General features: G+C 39.4%; 2 protein-coding genes across 2 annotated transcripts; one reads left to right on the forward strand and one right to left on the reverse strand.

Annotated features, from left to right (window-relative positions):
• Positions 1-3197: 3197 nt before the first annotated feature.
• On the reverse strand, positions 3198-4403 carry LOC114153776 (claudin-like protein ZF-A89). Its single transcript, XM_028032528.1, has one exon. The coding sequence runs from the start codon at positions 4263-4265 to the stop codon at positions 3606-3608; it is 660 nt and encodes a 219-aa protein (XP_027888329.1). The 5' UTR covers positions 4266-4403; the 3' UTR covers positions 3198-3605.
• A 7722-nt stretch (positions 4404-12125) lies between these two features.
• Positions 12126-13875, forward strand: LOC114153042 (claudin-4-like). The gene has a single exon (XM_028031279.1). It carries the CDS (start codon positions 12353-12355, stop codon positions 13022-13024), a length of 672 nt encoding a protein of 223 aa, XP_027887080.1. The 5' UTR covers positions 12126-12352; the 3' UTR covers positions 13025-13875.
• The last annotated feature ends 1755 nt before the right edge of the window (positions 13876-15630 follow it).

The following is a 15630-nucleotide window of genomic DNA, read 5'->3' on the forward strand; positions in this document are numbered from 1 at the left end:
GCCCCCCGGATTCGGCCCCCGTCGGTTCCTACGTCCGGGTAGTCAGCGACGTGAGCCGCCGGTGGAGCCGGCCCCTCGTCGCTTTCCGGAAACACCACCTCCGCTGTCTGCCCGGAGACAGCGACGTGAGCCGCCGGTGAACCCGGCCCCTCGTCGCCTTCCGGATCCGTCACCTCCGCATTCAGCCCGGAGACGGCGACGTGAGCCGCCGGCAGACCCGGCCCCTCGTCGCTTTCCGGAGCCGCCACCTCCGCTGCCAGCTCGGAGACAGCGACGTGAGCCGCCGGTGCACCCAGCCCCTCATCGCTTTCCGGAGCCGCAGCCGCTTCCAAGGCTTCGCTGCGGCTCGCCCCCGCAGCCGCTTCCAAGGCTTCGCTGCGGCTCGCCCCCGCAGCCGGCCCCGAGGTTCCGCTCCGGCTCACCTCCAGCCGGCGCACTCGAGGCCGAATCAGCCGGCGTTCCAGCCGGCGCACCGGAGGCCGAATCAGCCGGCGTTCCAGCCGAGACCCCGACTCCCGAGACCCTCTACGTTCCCTCCGAGACCCCGACTCCCGAGACCCCCAGTGTTCCGACCGAGACCCCCTGTGTTCCAACCGAGACCCTCTACGTTCCTTCCGAGACCCCGACTCCCGAGACCCTCTGCGTTCCTCCTGAGACCCTGACCCTCTGTGTTCCTCCTGAGACCCCGACTCCTGAGACCCCGACTCCCTGTGTTCCTCCAGAGACTCCCTGCGTTCCTCCTGAGACCCCGACTCCCGAGACCCTCTACGTTCCCTCCGAGACCCCGACTCCCGAGACCCCCAGTGTTCCGACCGAGACCCTCTACGTTCCCTCCGAGACCCCGACTCCCGAGACCCCCAGTGTTCCGACCGAGACTCCCTGCGTTCCTACCGAGACCCCCTGCGTTCCACCCGAGACCGAGACCCCCAGTGTTCCACCCGAGACTCAGACCCCTTGTGCTCCGACCGAGACCCCTGTGCTCCACCAGAGACCCTACCTCGGGGGGCTCGTCGTCGCCATCTGTGGGCAGCCCCCGGAACTCCTCGTCGCCACCTCCAGCGCCACAGGCGGCCGCCGGACCGCCTCCGTGGTTCCCGCCTCCGGGGTTCCCACCTCCAGCGCCGCGGACGGCCGCCGGACCGCCTCCGTGGTTCCCGCCTCTGTGGTTCCCGCCTCCAGCGCCGCGGACGACCGCCGGACCACCTCCGTGGTTCCCGCCTCCTTTGCCTCCGCCCACCCTGTGGGTAGTTTTTTGTTTCTTTTTGGACTCTTGGCCCTTCCCGTGTTTCTGCCCACAATGGTGGGTTGTTTTTTGTTATTTTGGACTCTTGGCCCTTCCTGTGTTTCCGCCCACGATGGTGGGTTGTTTTTTGTTTTTTCTGGACTCTGCCCCCCCGTCCAGCGCCCCTCCGCCCACCCTTATTGTGTTTTTGTTTTGTGGGCGTCTGGTAGCCGCCCTTGAGGGGGGGGTACTGTCAGGATCTGTGTTTATTTAGAGTTTTCTGTGTCCTTAAGTCTCTTCGTTGTCCTGTCCTCCCCTTGATTGTTCCCAGGTGTGTCTCGTCTCTGTGATTACCCTCCCATGTATTTAACTCCACCTGTGTTCCTTGTTCCTCGTCGGGTCCTCGTCAATGGTAGCTTCTTGGTCGTCAATGTCCAGTCTAGTCGTCCTCAGTGTTTCCTTGTGCCTGCTACTTGTTGCTGGACTTATTTACCATTAAAATCATCATTTTCATCTTACCTGGGTCCGCTGCCTCTGCCTCACCACCTCACACCCGCACTTCCTGACAATTATTTTTCCCAATTTGACTCCAATACACAAATTTTTAATATTTGTTAGCAGAATAATCTGAGACTGAATTTTATATGCCTCAGCAAACCTATGCTATATAGAAAAAAGGTGCGAGCAAAATATTAATAAATAGTAGGAATATAGTTGTGATTCAAGCATTTTTCTGATTATCTGTGTCAGTGAGTAATCTATAAAATAGCAATGCGTAGATGCAAAATTGTTTCAATGTTGTTTTATTTTTGTGTAACCAGGTTGTTGTGTGTTGCGTATTTCTGCCCAGGTCCCTCATGAAAATCTAGATCTCGATGGGGTTTTACCTGGTTAAGTAAAAGGGAAACGTTCTTAACAGGTATGGTTAAGAATCGTACCTGTGGTTGGCAACACACTCCCATATCAGTAAATGTAAGCATACATGTGGCATGTTGCTACATCAGAAGATTTCTGAGATTTATATTAAGGTAAATTCAATTAATTGGTTAAATTGAATTGTGTTTTTTGTGATGGACTGGCAACCTTTCCAGGAAGTGCCTTGCCACTTGCCTGATGACCTCTGTTGATAGTCACCAATAAGTAATTAATTATAAGTGGACAGCTGAAATGCCAATGAAAACTTTCCCACTGATTATTAATGGCAGTCGAAATAATTTTTGTCTTGAGAGTTTTTAAAAAACATAAATCAATATAATTAGACAATGTTTGTTTTTTTTATTTGACATGTTTTGCTATCTTTTGAGAAATTGCTGTCTTATTTCCTGTCAAAAAAGCTCCTTAGATTAATTAAAATCATTATCAAATCTGTAATGAAAATTAGTCATTTAGGCCTTGATAGCAATTGAACCTTACTAAAGTCTGATAGTTATTTGAAACTGAATTCAAATTTAACAGCTGAAATGCTTTTTAATAAGGCGTTGAGATTTTTTATTCCATTTTCTACAAACTCAAATGACTGATAAATTTAATTTTCCATTACATCTATCAGATAATTGTGTGAAAGCTGTACTAGTAACACTGTATGCTTACAGAAACTTTAAAAATGCAAACCATTTCTTTAAGTGTAGATTTGCATGCTGCAGAAAGTAATAAAACTAGTTTGGTGAACACAAACTGTCAACATTTTGTTAGTGAACAGAAACATTTGCTGTTTGTTTTAATTTTGTTTTTAAGTCTATGAATCTGTTGTAAAAGTTTACATTTCTTTGTTCAGAGGCTAAGAGTTTGAGTAAAGGCACTTAGTCGTCGTCTTGCTTGATTTTCCAGCCGCACCTAAACCTGATCAACCGGAAAGTCAAACAATAGCTTCTTCTAGAATGCTGTGAGGGTATTTCTTTTCAGGTGGACGTTTGTTTTGATTAAAACTCTGCTGTAAGTAAATAAATATACATTAATATCACAAAGTACAATGTACATTTTTAAAAACATTTATTATTTCCAGTGAAAGAGTTTTTTCAGAAGTGAAAAATTGGAGAAAATATCACAGACTAGCTCATATGTAAACAAAAATATTGTTCATTTACAGAACATCTGTCACATAAAATATCACAAAAGGTAGATAAGAAACATTCCACATTAATGTGACCAAAACAAAATTTACAAACACAATTAAAAAGTAGTCAAAAACACATAATTGTGTAAATATGCCAATAAAGAAACATCTACTAATGTTGATACAATATTCTTTAGCCATAAATAGAAGTAATGAACATTTGAAAGGAATTTTGTTCTTGAGGTGTGGTTCTGATCAGGATTATGTTTTTAGTATTAGCAAACCAGCAGCACCAGTCCATCTGTCCCACTAAGACAAGCCAGAGTCAGTTTAAACACGGTCTTTCCCTGAAACGCTGGAGTAGTCGGACCTGGCAGCCGTGTACTCTGATTTTCCAGCCTTGTACTGCGCGGAGTAGCCGGTTTCATCTTTGGGGCAGTTGCTGCAGAGCATTGCTCCGCCGATCAGCATCAAAGCAGACGCGCCCCAGCCGATGTAGAGCGAGGCCCCCAGCTCTCTCTTCTGGGCCTGGACCAGTACAGGGTTGTAAAAGTCCTGGATGATGGTGTGGGCCGTCCAGCAGACAGGGATGAGGCAGAGGACCGCAGCTATTATGAACATGACGCCAGAAGTAATGCCCACCTTGATCTTTGCATTCTCATTCTCGACACAGTTGGTGCACTTCCCCCCTGCTATGCACAGCAGGATGGCCATGATGCCCACCAGGATGGAGATGACCACGAGCGCCCGGGCCGCCTGGAGGTCGGAGGTCAGGGCCAGCATGGAGTCGTAGACTTTGCACTGCATTTGGCCCGTGCTCTGGACCACGCAGTCCATCCAGATCCCCTGCCAGGTGATCTGTGACGTGACAATGTTGCTGCCGATGAAAGCGGTAACCTTCCACATGGGAAGGGCACACACGATGATGGCGCCGATCCAGCCTATGATCCCCAGAGCAGAGCCCAGGATCTGGAACCCAGTAGAAACCATTGCGACCGGAGGACTCCTTTCAAAATAAGCTTCTGTCTTTAAAAGGTCTTTGTCTGTCTCTTCAGGCTCTGTAAGATGTTTGACGCTTTGTGCTCTCTCGTCGTCAGGTGAGTTTGTTGAATGGCTCACGATTCAATAGAGAGTTGGTACATAAGCCTTAAGAGGGAGGAGTTGTGGAGACAAACAGCACACCCTCCTGCGTCCTGAATATGCAAGTCCTTCCCCACCTACTCAGGAAACCATCAACCTGTTTATACTCTCTAAATCTAAACTATTTCCATGAGTTTATCTAGGAAATTCCTAAAAAAATGCCCTTTCCAATGATAATCAATCTAAAATATCCAAAAGGGATCAAACATCCCATTAAAAACTGATGTTCACAGTAGATTTTATTGTTTGTTGTTTATCCATCCCTTCCCCCAACCAGTCTCACCTGAAACAGCAGGTGGGCGGAGCAACACCCTCAGCGACAGGTGACTCAGGTGGTTTTAATTACAATATTTCTACAGTATACGTCACTATGACCAAATATGGTTTTGTCACATTACACATTCAAAAACTATGAAAGACGTTCCGATCAGATCACAAGCTCATGGTATCACCCTTCAGTAGTCAATTGTAAAATATTTAACAGTGTGATGAATGTTTTGATCGATTGCTGGATAGCAACAGACTTTTGATCATTTTAGTTTTTTACAATTTCTTTTTTATTCACAATTGTATGTATAGTTTGTCAGTCTTGCCATAATACAGCATGAGTTTCCTATTAAAGTTGTTAAAGTAGCTATGTGTGTTTCTACTCATTTTTCCTGAAACATAGATGAGGTTTGCGTTGTAATGATACTATTTAGAAATTTTGCAACTGTATACAACCATCTGTTGTTCGCCCAGAACCACAAGCATCTCTACTTCTGGAAACCATTTGTAAAGGGTTTAAAATAAATAAGACTTTTATTGTAGTAGTATCAACAGTATTGTAGTATATGACTTTATTGAATATTATACTGAGATCCATAAGAGAACAGTTTGCACATTGGGTCTTAATGCAGAGCAGAAGGTATCAAGTACAAGAATCAACTCAGAGCAAAACTTTGAAAATACTAATATGTACTAAAAAAGAGTTATAAATTTCGAAATAATTTACATGTTCCTCATAAATGCATTTGATGAAGGAGACATACTGCTTCATTAAATGATTTCATATTTATCTCAGAAGTCAGATTTTTTCCAGCTGGAAAATCAAACTGAATGTTCTTTCTAAAAAGTTGGAGGTTCCACATCTGACAAAGTAAATAATAAAATTTAATGTATCTGAAACTATAGAAAGTTCATGATAGACTTTGTTTTATAAGTCTTTGTATACATTAAAGTAACTTTGACATTACATCTCAAAAACTGTATTAGTTTGTGTGTTCTTCATGTTACTAAAACAAAGCCATGAATATTCTGCCTGAAGAATCAAACTCTGAGCCTACAGAATGGGATAATGTCATTTAATTACATAAAAGACTATTTTTAATATTTTCTAGAAAAAAAAGCGTGTTTGATCTAAGGTGGAGGTCAAAGTTGAGATAGACTCTGTGTGTGTTATGTGGTTTAAACTGAGGACTGATTGTGTCACGGATGTATGAACCTACAAGAATGTTTTGTTCACAGAGTTTCACTGGAAATCAGCTTGAACTGCAAGTGAAATTGCTTTGAATGATGAACAACAAAGAGCTGTTTGTGCGATGGCGGATGGGATATCTGATCTTTTTAGCACTGAACTCTCGTTGTTTGGCTCGTCTTTGTGCTTTTCTCCACTGTGACCAAAAGGAGGCGCCATCTTCTCTCTTTGTCATCTCTGTCTGTACAGTGGGGTTGAGAACCAAACCAGTGAATATAATTTACCGTGGATCTTTATCAGCTTTAGCTCCCAATCATAACTGGGCAGTAACCAGTTACATTTACTTGAGCAACTTTTGAAAGAATTGACTTTTTACTTTTACTTGACTAATTTTATTATGAAGTATTGCTACTCTTACTTAAAACATTTCTGGATTCTCCATCCACAAATTCACCAGACAAAGACACTCCCGCAGTTTTTGTTAATATTTCATGAGTTTTATAATGAAATAAATGGATTTGGAACAATGTGTTAGTTTTTTTTTGTTTTGTTTTTCTTGCCTGATTTAGTTATTTTTTGTTACTTATATGAACTATTGTCATTTTTGTCTTTAAAATACCAAACTTCCTCTTAACTTTCTATTTTGGTTTGTCTGATTATGTAATTTTTAAACATTAAATGATTGATAATTTGATCAGTTTCTCAGTACTTTTCCCAAAAACTTTTTTTAAAATTGTACTTCAGTAATTTCTTGGATGGCTTCTTTTTTACTTGAGTAAAAATATATTGAAGTTCTGCTACTTTTACATCGTCCCTCATGTTTAACTTTGTTCCTTTTTCTGTCGTATCTCAAAGGAATCTACGTTTCAAATCTCCACATTCAGTGATAAACGTCTAGGATTTTCCAGTTTTATTCATTTTTATTCCACCAGACGAACAGATTGTGAGTAAACTGTAAAGAAATGGAGGGAACCAGGATGGGTGGAGAAAAACCAGGACTGGTGGAGAGAACCAGGACTGGTGGAGAGAACCAGGAAGAAGGGAACCAGGATGGATTCAGATGTAATTTATCAGTCCAGTTGGGGCTGAAAGCAACATCACATCAGGACGGCAGAGTTAATTCACAATTTTCTTCTTTATTATTTATGCTCTGTGTATTTATTTTGGAAGAATGTTAATGTGTAAAATCTGAAGAATTAGGAATGTAGCCAAATTAATATTGAAAGCTAATTCAGAGCAAAATTGCTAGATATTTTTAAAAACATTATTCTAAAAAAATAACTTTTTTATTTTTATTTGGAATTAATAACCTTTTGGACTGTTGATTCCTAATGTTGCATTAATTGGCTTTTACAGTAACTGATTAATGGCGATGGTGGTGAAATATGTCCATGGAAAATGAATGGCAGGTGTGTCTTCACCACACCAGATTTTATTTTATTTATTTATTTCAAACAGGTTTTTAAAAACAAGAAAACAATCAGTAGGACAGAGAAAACATGCGCTTATATAACCAAGACAAAATAATTTGTTTATCGTCAGTTTTCTGTTTGAAAAGGAGTATTAATGAATGAACACTTATTTAATCCTACCCCTTATCTAAATTTAATGAAATATATTACTTACCGAATCAATAATTATCAAAAATTTGTAATTAAAAAAATGTTACATTGGAAGAAACGTTTCTTTAAGCATTAAAGTACAACACCTCTGACTTTGTCTTCAAACATTTGTCAAACACTTCTGTTCTTTAGTCGATTTCCAGATTTTCTGATCAACACGTCCTTCCTGCTCCTCCAGTCCGCCTACTGTGTACCGATATGTCACCTTTGAGGATGTTTTCAGTTTAGTGTGATGGCTGCATTACCAGCAGTTGCATGTTTAATCACTCTATCTGAATTTTTCTTGGCAGTCTTGGCAGTTTCCCAGATAGATAAGCTGTTCATTCATACAGTTTGCACTCGGACACGTCTCATACACTTTACTTTGTATTACTGTTCTGGGAGTTTGGGACTATCTAACCATCTAAAAATCTTGTGAAACAAAGACGCAAACAAGGACATGGATAATCTTTGTGCTAACCGAAACTCACTTATATGCTGCTATAAAGATAAGCCACCCAGTGAAACTCAGCAGCAAATTTAGTTTCAGTATAAAATATGGATAAATGAAGGGTATTCATGAACAAAGGAACTTTAGATTACCCAATCAGGATTTTAGTTTACATCAAACACATCGGTATTTCTCAACCAGTAAGGTGATTTTATTTATGTAGCACATTTTCAGCAACAAGGCAGTTTAAATGCTTGACATGAATTAGAAGGAAATGGAAACAACAAAAGACAAAAAGGAAAATGTCAAAGGTACAAACAAAACTAAATATTGGTTCCCCATGTTTAATAAGAGTAAGTAGTCCATAATTTATAAACTAATAGGGTTTTCTCTGGATCTTAAGTTTGTTCTGCATTAGAGAGGTATAAAACTGAATGTTGGTTCAAGTTGTTCTGGGTACAACTGGGTAAAATATAACTAACAGGAGTTTCTCTACGTCCGATATTAAAAGTATAAAGCTCAGTCATCCACAGTTTAAATGATTTAGCTGTTCTCTTTTTTATATGTATGTAATGAGGATCACATGGTTGTCAGGGTAAGCACGTCTGCAGTGCTTCATGTTTTTCCCCCTCGCAAAACAAAAGTGTTCTGCTGGGTTTAATAAGTAACACAAAGCTGCCAAGTGGACCGACAAACATCTGTGGCTGCCAAGCTCAGCTATTAACATTACAAGCATGCAGTTCATCCCTGATACGTTAAAAATGCCAGAATAAATTGTCACTGCTAAGTAAAGAAATGAGAAGAGTTCTCTTACTGTGCAACAATCAATGTTACTTTATCTACAGAAAATCCTATAATTTTAAAGGGCATACAGTATACAACTTTTCCTTTGTGGTTAACCATTTACTTCACTGTAGTTATTTTCTTTTTATATGTGAAATCAGGAAAAGAAGTGAGTCCAAAAGTGGTATTATGTGTGCAATCGCCACATCACCCCAAAAAGTAAAGCATTGACAGCAAAGTTTTAATTCAATAATGTTGTAATATGTGTGTATCACAGTCATATTCGCTGCTTTGGGAAAATCCAAAAACTAGATTGGGACCATCTAAGAAACCGTGAGATGTTGTGTGGAGCAAAAGAAACTGGGTCAGTCAAAGAATCATGTGGTCATTTATGTGGAAATGGTTGAAGGTAAACTTCTTTAGAGATAAGATTAGTTTGTCATCTGACATGCAGTTTTCTGGCTTACTTACTTCCTCTAAGAATAAAGAAATCATACATGCATGTAACTGACGATTTATTGATTTTGTCGACATGACTTGTTGTCATTAGACTTTAGTCCAAATTATCAATGTCGTTCCTGTTGGCATAATGACAACCTGACACTTCTTTATATTGTACACGTGGGCATATTATCACACTAATATTACACCAACAGAGCTGCAACGTAAAGGCAAACCTACAGTCAAGATAAAAAAGCAGCTTAAGGAGAGAACGATTGATGAAAAGAGTCAAATGTAGTTCAGTGATATAAATTAGACTGTAACGTTATTTTTAATGCATGCTTGAACATAAAGCAGTTGGAAACCAATTGATTGTGCAATATTATTTTTAATGACCTACTTTCATTTTATTGACAGCCTGTTCAATATGTTGCACTTGTTTGACTGGCTGACTGGCAACGTACTAAACATAATTACAGAGGGCGTTTGTTAATGTTTATGTTATATATCAAGTTACGCCCAAAATCCTACTACTGGCAGGTTTAGGTTGTTTTAATCCTGTTTTAAAATCGGCTAAATTGCATTGGTTTTCATGCATACTGCATGTATTTTATCCCTTTAACTCAAATTACTTTATGATTTAATATCAGACCAAAAAGCAAACAGAAAATGGCGCCTTCTTCTAAATAAATATATTGTTTTACTGCAATGTAACTTTGTTGGGTTAGCATTATTGCGTTATTTCATGTTGTGCAACAAGACAGCAAAACTTGTCACAAATCGGCACATGACACTGAAATTAATCAGTTTTATAATGGACACCAAGTATCATGTTTTTACAATGGGACTAGGCTGTAAGCTCACAGGTAACTAAAATGTTTTGGGTTTTTTAATAAGGAAATGTGAGCCATGCAGAGGAGAGTGTATGAGTTCAAGTGTTGTAATACTATTAGCTGATAAGTAAATCTTAATGGAAGATAGTTGCCACTCCTACTGTTTGACCTGTGTTTTGAGGAATGCAGAAATTCAAACAAAGCAGATGTTAATTAATCTGCAGCTATGTTTAAATAAGGCAAAGTCAGTATAATAAATTTAAATCAAATCACACCAGGCATTAAAAATGTGATTGGTTTCATCATATTTACATAAAATTCTATAACAAGTGGCTTTATGTAACTTATTTTAAAAAAGAGAGAAACAGCTCTTATTCTGTAAAGCATTTTAGCAGCATTGGTATACACCTAAACTTAATAAAAAAATACAGAACAGGTACCTGCTAAACTGTTGGAAATATGCTTGAGAATTTTATACTTTTTTGTCATTTAGGTCTACATACTTCACAAGAGTATGAGTTTAGATTTCTCGTAGTTTGTTTTTGAAACATATTCTGGCCTAAAGTTTTTTTCTTGCATCATGTCCAGAAAATATGACCTAAAATAACTACGCCAATATAGTTCTTAAGTTTGAAATGTCCTTCCAGGCAAGACACTTTATTCTCCTTTAAAATAAAAAACACTGGCAGCTTATTAAAATGGGGGGAAAGTCTTGTTTTGAGTTAATCTGCCAATGGAACTAGTACGTTTTCATCAATATTAAGGAATTATTTACTTAAATTAATTCCTTACATCTTGCTTGAAGGCTACTTATTCATTTGTGTCTTATTTCAAGAATACTAAGATGGTTGCACTAGAAAAATGCTTGGTAGGATTTTGCTTTTTGAACAACCTGATGTTCACTAGAGCTTAAAACCACATCGCTCGTAGTTTATACCTAAATATTGAGAGGGGTTATTTTTCTGTGCAATGGTTCCTCGGTGGTTTAGCAGTTTCTGACTTCGTATTAAAGATGTACACTTTTGTATCTTCATATTTTTGTGTTTTTAATGCCAGAGATAATTCAGCACACTTACAGTACTTTGCTTCTTTGTCAGTACTTGAGATTTTTATTGTCATCAGCCTTGCACAAAAATCCTGACCCTGTTATTTTATTTGACAATTGTTTCAATCTGTTTTTATAAACAGATTGAAAATCACACATATGATTTTGTATCCTTTTTATATTTAGGGTACAAATAAGAGGTACAAAGGGTGTTTTAGATTTAAATTTGGGTTGAATGTGGTTCTGAATTAAATGTAGATCACTTTTTACCTACCATGAGAAGGTTTCCTACCTACATTAGCAACTTATGGTTCAAATTAATGTTTCTATTAGCAAATTGTCGCTGATTGGTCCAAATTAGGATCAAATTGAAACTTGAAATTATCATAATTTGTCAAAATATTTAAAATAGAACTAAAATTCAATGTTTAAGTTTGGGTCTAAATGGTAAAGTTTGGGTGTGAAACAGCAATCCAGGTCATTAAGCCCATAATTTAAATCCTCCTTATCAAAGATATTTTCTGTTTATTCCCCTTTTACGGTTAAAGAGGATAGATGTTGCACACAGAAACCAGAGTTAAACTATAAAAAATATTTTTAGATGCTGGTAGTTTGCCATTAACTACGTGTGCAGGTTTAACCAGAGAATATTGTAACATCTTGACAAGGCAATAAAGATGTGATATAGAGCCAACAAACTCAAATTAAAAGCTGAAAGACAACAAAGGATGATTAAATGTGATTTAATATTTACCTTCCTGTCTGCCTTTTCTAACTGATACCAACACGTCAAACATTCACATAAATTATAAAGATTGTTTGTGCATCCGAAACGGTTGCTAAATGTCTCTTGTCAGGCACATAAAAAGCTTCACTCTGGTCATTTATTACCTACAGGCAGCAATAAAACAGACCTGCCCAGCGCTACCAGGGGCAAAAGGTTAAACCATTGGGAGGTTCATCTAAGAAAGTACTGAAAAACAGCACCAACACACCCAGGTGATAAAGGAGGCCAAGGCCCAGAAGGCCCCTGATTGGCTTGGTTTGACCAATGAAGTCATCCTCTGTAGCAGGAACAGGTCCGCTTAATAAAATAGATTTATAACCCAGCAAACAGCAGTTCCTCTGGAAACGTCTGAACCGACAGACTGCCGTGAAGCTTTTCTCTGTTGAGCAGTTGGAGACATTTTTTGAGAGAAAGCAAACCTGTTGGACAAAAAGCCACCAAGACGGATTAAAGTGGGACTTTAAAAAAAGTCTTGGAGGAAGATTGGAAAGAAGAGAAATCTAACCTCAGGAGTTGAAAGGACGTGTAAAAAGGCAAAGAATGCCGTCATTTGGACTTGAGCTGGCTGGCATCGGCCTGTCAGTGGTGGGCTGGCTGCTGAGCATCGTCAGCTGCGCTCTGCCCATGTGGAGGGTCTCTGCCTTCATCGGCGCCAACATCGTCACCGCTCAGGTGTACTGGGAGGGTCTGTGGATGAGTTGTGTGTTTCAGAGCACCGGCCAGATGCAGTGCAAGGTCTACGACTCTATGCTGGCCCTCCCTCAAGACCTGCAGGCCGCCAGGGCCCTCACCATCATCACCATCCTCCTGGGTGTCGTGGCGCTCCTCATCTCCATGGTGGGAGCCAAGTGTACCAACTGCATCGAGGAAGAGGCCGTCAAAGCCAGGGTGATGGTGTCCTCGGGCGTGGCGTTCATCGTGTCGGCCCTGGCGCAGATTGTGCCCGTTTCCTGGTCTGCACACACCATCATTATGGAGTTCTACAATCCAGTTGTCCCGTCTGGGCAGAAGATGGAGATCGGAGCAGCGTTGTACCTGGGATGGGCCGCCGCAGCCCTGCTCCTGATCGGCGGTGCCCTCCTCTGCTGTAGTTGCCCCCCACAGGAGGAGAAGGCACTAAGGTACACCGTAGCGCCTCACAGCCGTGTAGCGTACTCCGCCGCTCCGAGATCAACGGCCCAAAGCTCGTACACCAGAAGAGACTATGTCTAAAAAGAGCCAAGAAGTCAAGAAAGGGTTGAGACAAAATCCCAACTATTATTTATGCATTTTCCGGAAATTTATGTTTAACATCACACATCAAAAAACACAGGTCTCATCTTTTTTTAAATTGGAACCAAAAATATTCACACATGTTTTTTATACTCTGGAAAGATAGTTGTTTACATATCAACTTCTCCAAAAGAAATTATTTTATATAAATATATCTGTTCTTATGGTGTTTCATTGCACTGGAAATGTGCTGAGCATATGTAATTACATTGTAACTGGAACAAATGCTCATGTTTATATTTTATGATGGACTTGCAAACCAGAAACAGGAGCTGCGTCACAGCCGAATGAAAAGAAAGAAGGTCAAAATGGCAGAGAGGACTGTGAGGGAAATCTTGTGAAAATCTTTTTGGTTTAAGATGTGCTTTATTCCACGTTTTTAAATCTCCATTACAGTTCTGTTTTACTTTCCAAGTGTTGTGACTTTTAATTGTTGAAGCTAATGTACTTGACATTTGTTTAACATAATTTATGTTCAACATTGTCACATTTTCCTTCATTTTTCTTTATATAAACTTTTAGAAAAATGTCAATACAAGTGAAACTACTTTGTATTTAGATCTACTAATGATGATTTTAAATAACTTAAAGAAATAAAGCAATGAAGTATTTTTTACAGTGAAACATCATGGAAGCCTGTTTTATGTTAAATTTTTTGACATAATTTAACAGCTCATTTTGTCAAAGCAAAAAGACAAATGAGATCATAAACTACAGATTTAAATATTGTTCTGTAAACGTACAGAAATCAACATCATCATGACGCGTAAAGACGACTTTCTGATTTACAATTTTGTTTTCGTTTTGGTTTTTCCTTAGATGGAAAAAAAATTTTAAGTGTTTTTGGTCTAATTTCTAATGCAAATATCTTAGTTTTGTTTTACTTTGAGTGTACTTACATGCAACTTTCAGCAAGATAGAGGAGCGTATTTTAAGCAAATAATGCTTTAACATTTTAAGTACTAGCTTCACTGACAGATTATTTCACGTGTGACAAGACATTTCTCCATGTTATAAATAAAATAATCTACCAGTGAAACATTTTCTTTTTTATCAGTGATGTGATGTGATTTGTGTCATATGTCCACTAAAAACTAGATGAAAGATACTTGGTAAGGCTTTTTGGTGTGTTTTTAAAGGGGGTTTTATGCATTGTATGCGGAAAAAACACAAAGTTCATACGTTTTTCATATGATCACATGTCTAGTAACATTTATCAGAGATTTGATTGTTTCCTAATCCCAAACAGAGCACTTTGTTTTCAGTTTGTAGATTTAATAGTGATTCCTGGAGAATCTACAAAAGAACTGGAGGAAAATCTTTCAGTTCTCAAACTAGTCGAATTTTAGGAAGTCATTAAAGGCTGTGTTTTTTGCTAAAGCTCATAGTTAGAGTGGCTTAGGAGATCCTGAGTTAGGCTGCTGTATTCGTATATGAAACAGAAAAACTGGAATCTCTCCCAGTCTCCCCCGTTGACTGAACAAAAATTATTTTTACTGTTGTTGACCAAAAAAAAACATCGGAAGTTAACATGTAAATAAAAATCATGAGAAATATAAAAGCAACAAAGACATGAGAAATAATCCATGTTACATCTGCCCCAATTCAAAAATGATTTGGTTTAAACAGCAGTGTAATCTAAATGATCTAAATGACAGGTACCACAAAGCATGGGGAACCCAAATGGGTAGCAACGGCCCTTCATTCTCCTACTGCTCTACAATTTTGGATTATTTAACTTTTAATCTAGAGTTTTCTCTCTGTTTTTTGTTGTCATAAAAATTTTATCTGCTCAGAATGAAGGATTGAAGCAAAATTAACAACACAATGCAAGCAACTTTCCACTATCTGCTGCATGCTCGTCCAGGAGTGAGCGCTACACGTCAACGACTTGATGAAGATAGATGGGAAACTTTTTAACCAATTTAAACATTAAACTGAATTTATTGGTTAAAAAATGGATCAAACAGGAAAGTATGTAATTGAAATGGCTTCTTTTTTTTTTTTTTTGCTACTTTGCAAAGTTGACTGCATACATATAAGGAAATAAAAAATGTGTAACCGAAGTGGAGATAAATCACGCAACAACCTGCTTTCCTATCACTTCACTATCAAATACTAGAGCTGAAGCAATCCTTTAAAAAGAAATGGAAACTTCTTCTAGTAGTGTTAAGTTTACATTATTTAATTTACTTTGCTTTGTTCAATGCAGAGGGTAAAACTGTGTGAAGTTAACTGCTTTTACTTTGAAAGGAGCGTGTAAAGGAGGGCGCCATATTGCCTTGCACCGCTGAGAGCGGGCTGGCTTTACCGTCATTTCCGGAGAGACAGCTAGCATGATCGCAGTATGTCACCGGCGATACGAATAATAGATAAGAACATATTAACCTGCTAGAAGCCTCGGCCCGAATCCCTCCTGTGGAGCTGATAACCGCTAATAACGGCCATTTATTGGGCTGATAACGTCCGAAGCGTGTGTGAAAATCGACAAGGTGATGTAATCGCATTTGAGAAACTGTTTGGTGTCGGCTGCTTTCTGTCCGAAC

The sequence above is a fragment of the Xiphophorus couchianus genome, chromosome 11 (assembly GCF_001444195.1).
Source record: "Xiphophorus couchianus chromosome 11, X_couchianus-1.0, whole genome shotgun sequence".
In the NCBI taxonomy this organism is placed as follows: Eukaryota; Metazoa; Chordata; class Actinopteri; order Cyprinodontiformes; family Poeciliidae; genus Xiphophorus; species Xiphophorus couchianus.

What these genes read in the sequence shown, in the direction of transcription:
- LOC114153776 (XM_028032528.1), bottom strand. Translation starts at nt 4,265, where the DNA reads ATGGTTTCTACTGGGTTCCAGATCCTGGGCTCTGCTCTGGGGATCATA.
- LOC114153042 (XM_028031279.1), top strand. Translation starts at nt 12,353, where the DNA reads ATGCCGTCATTTGGACTTGAGCTGGCTGGCATCGGCCTGTCAGTGGTG.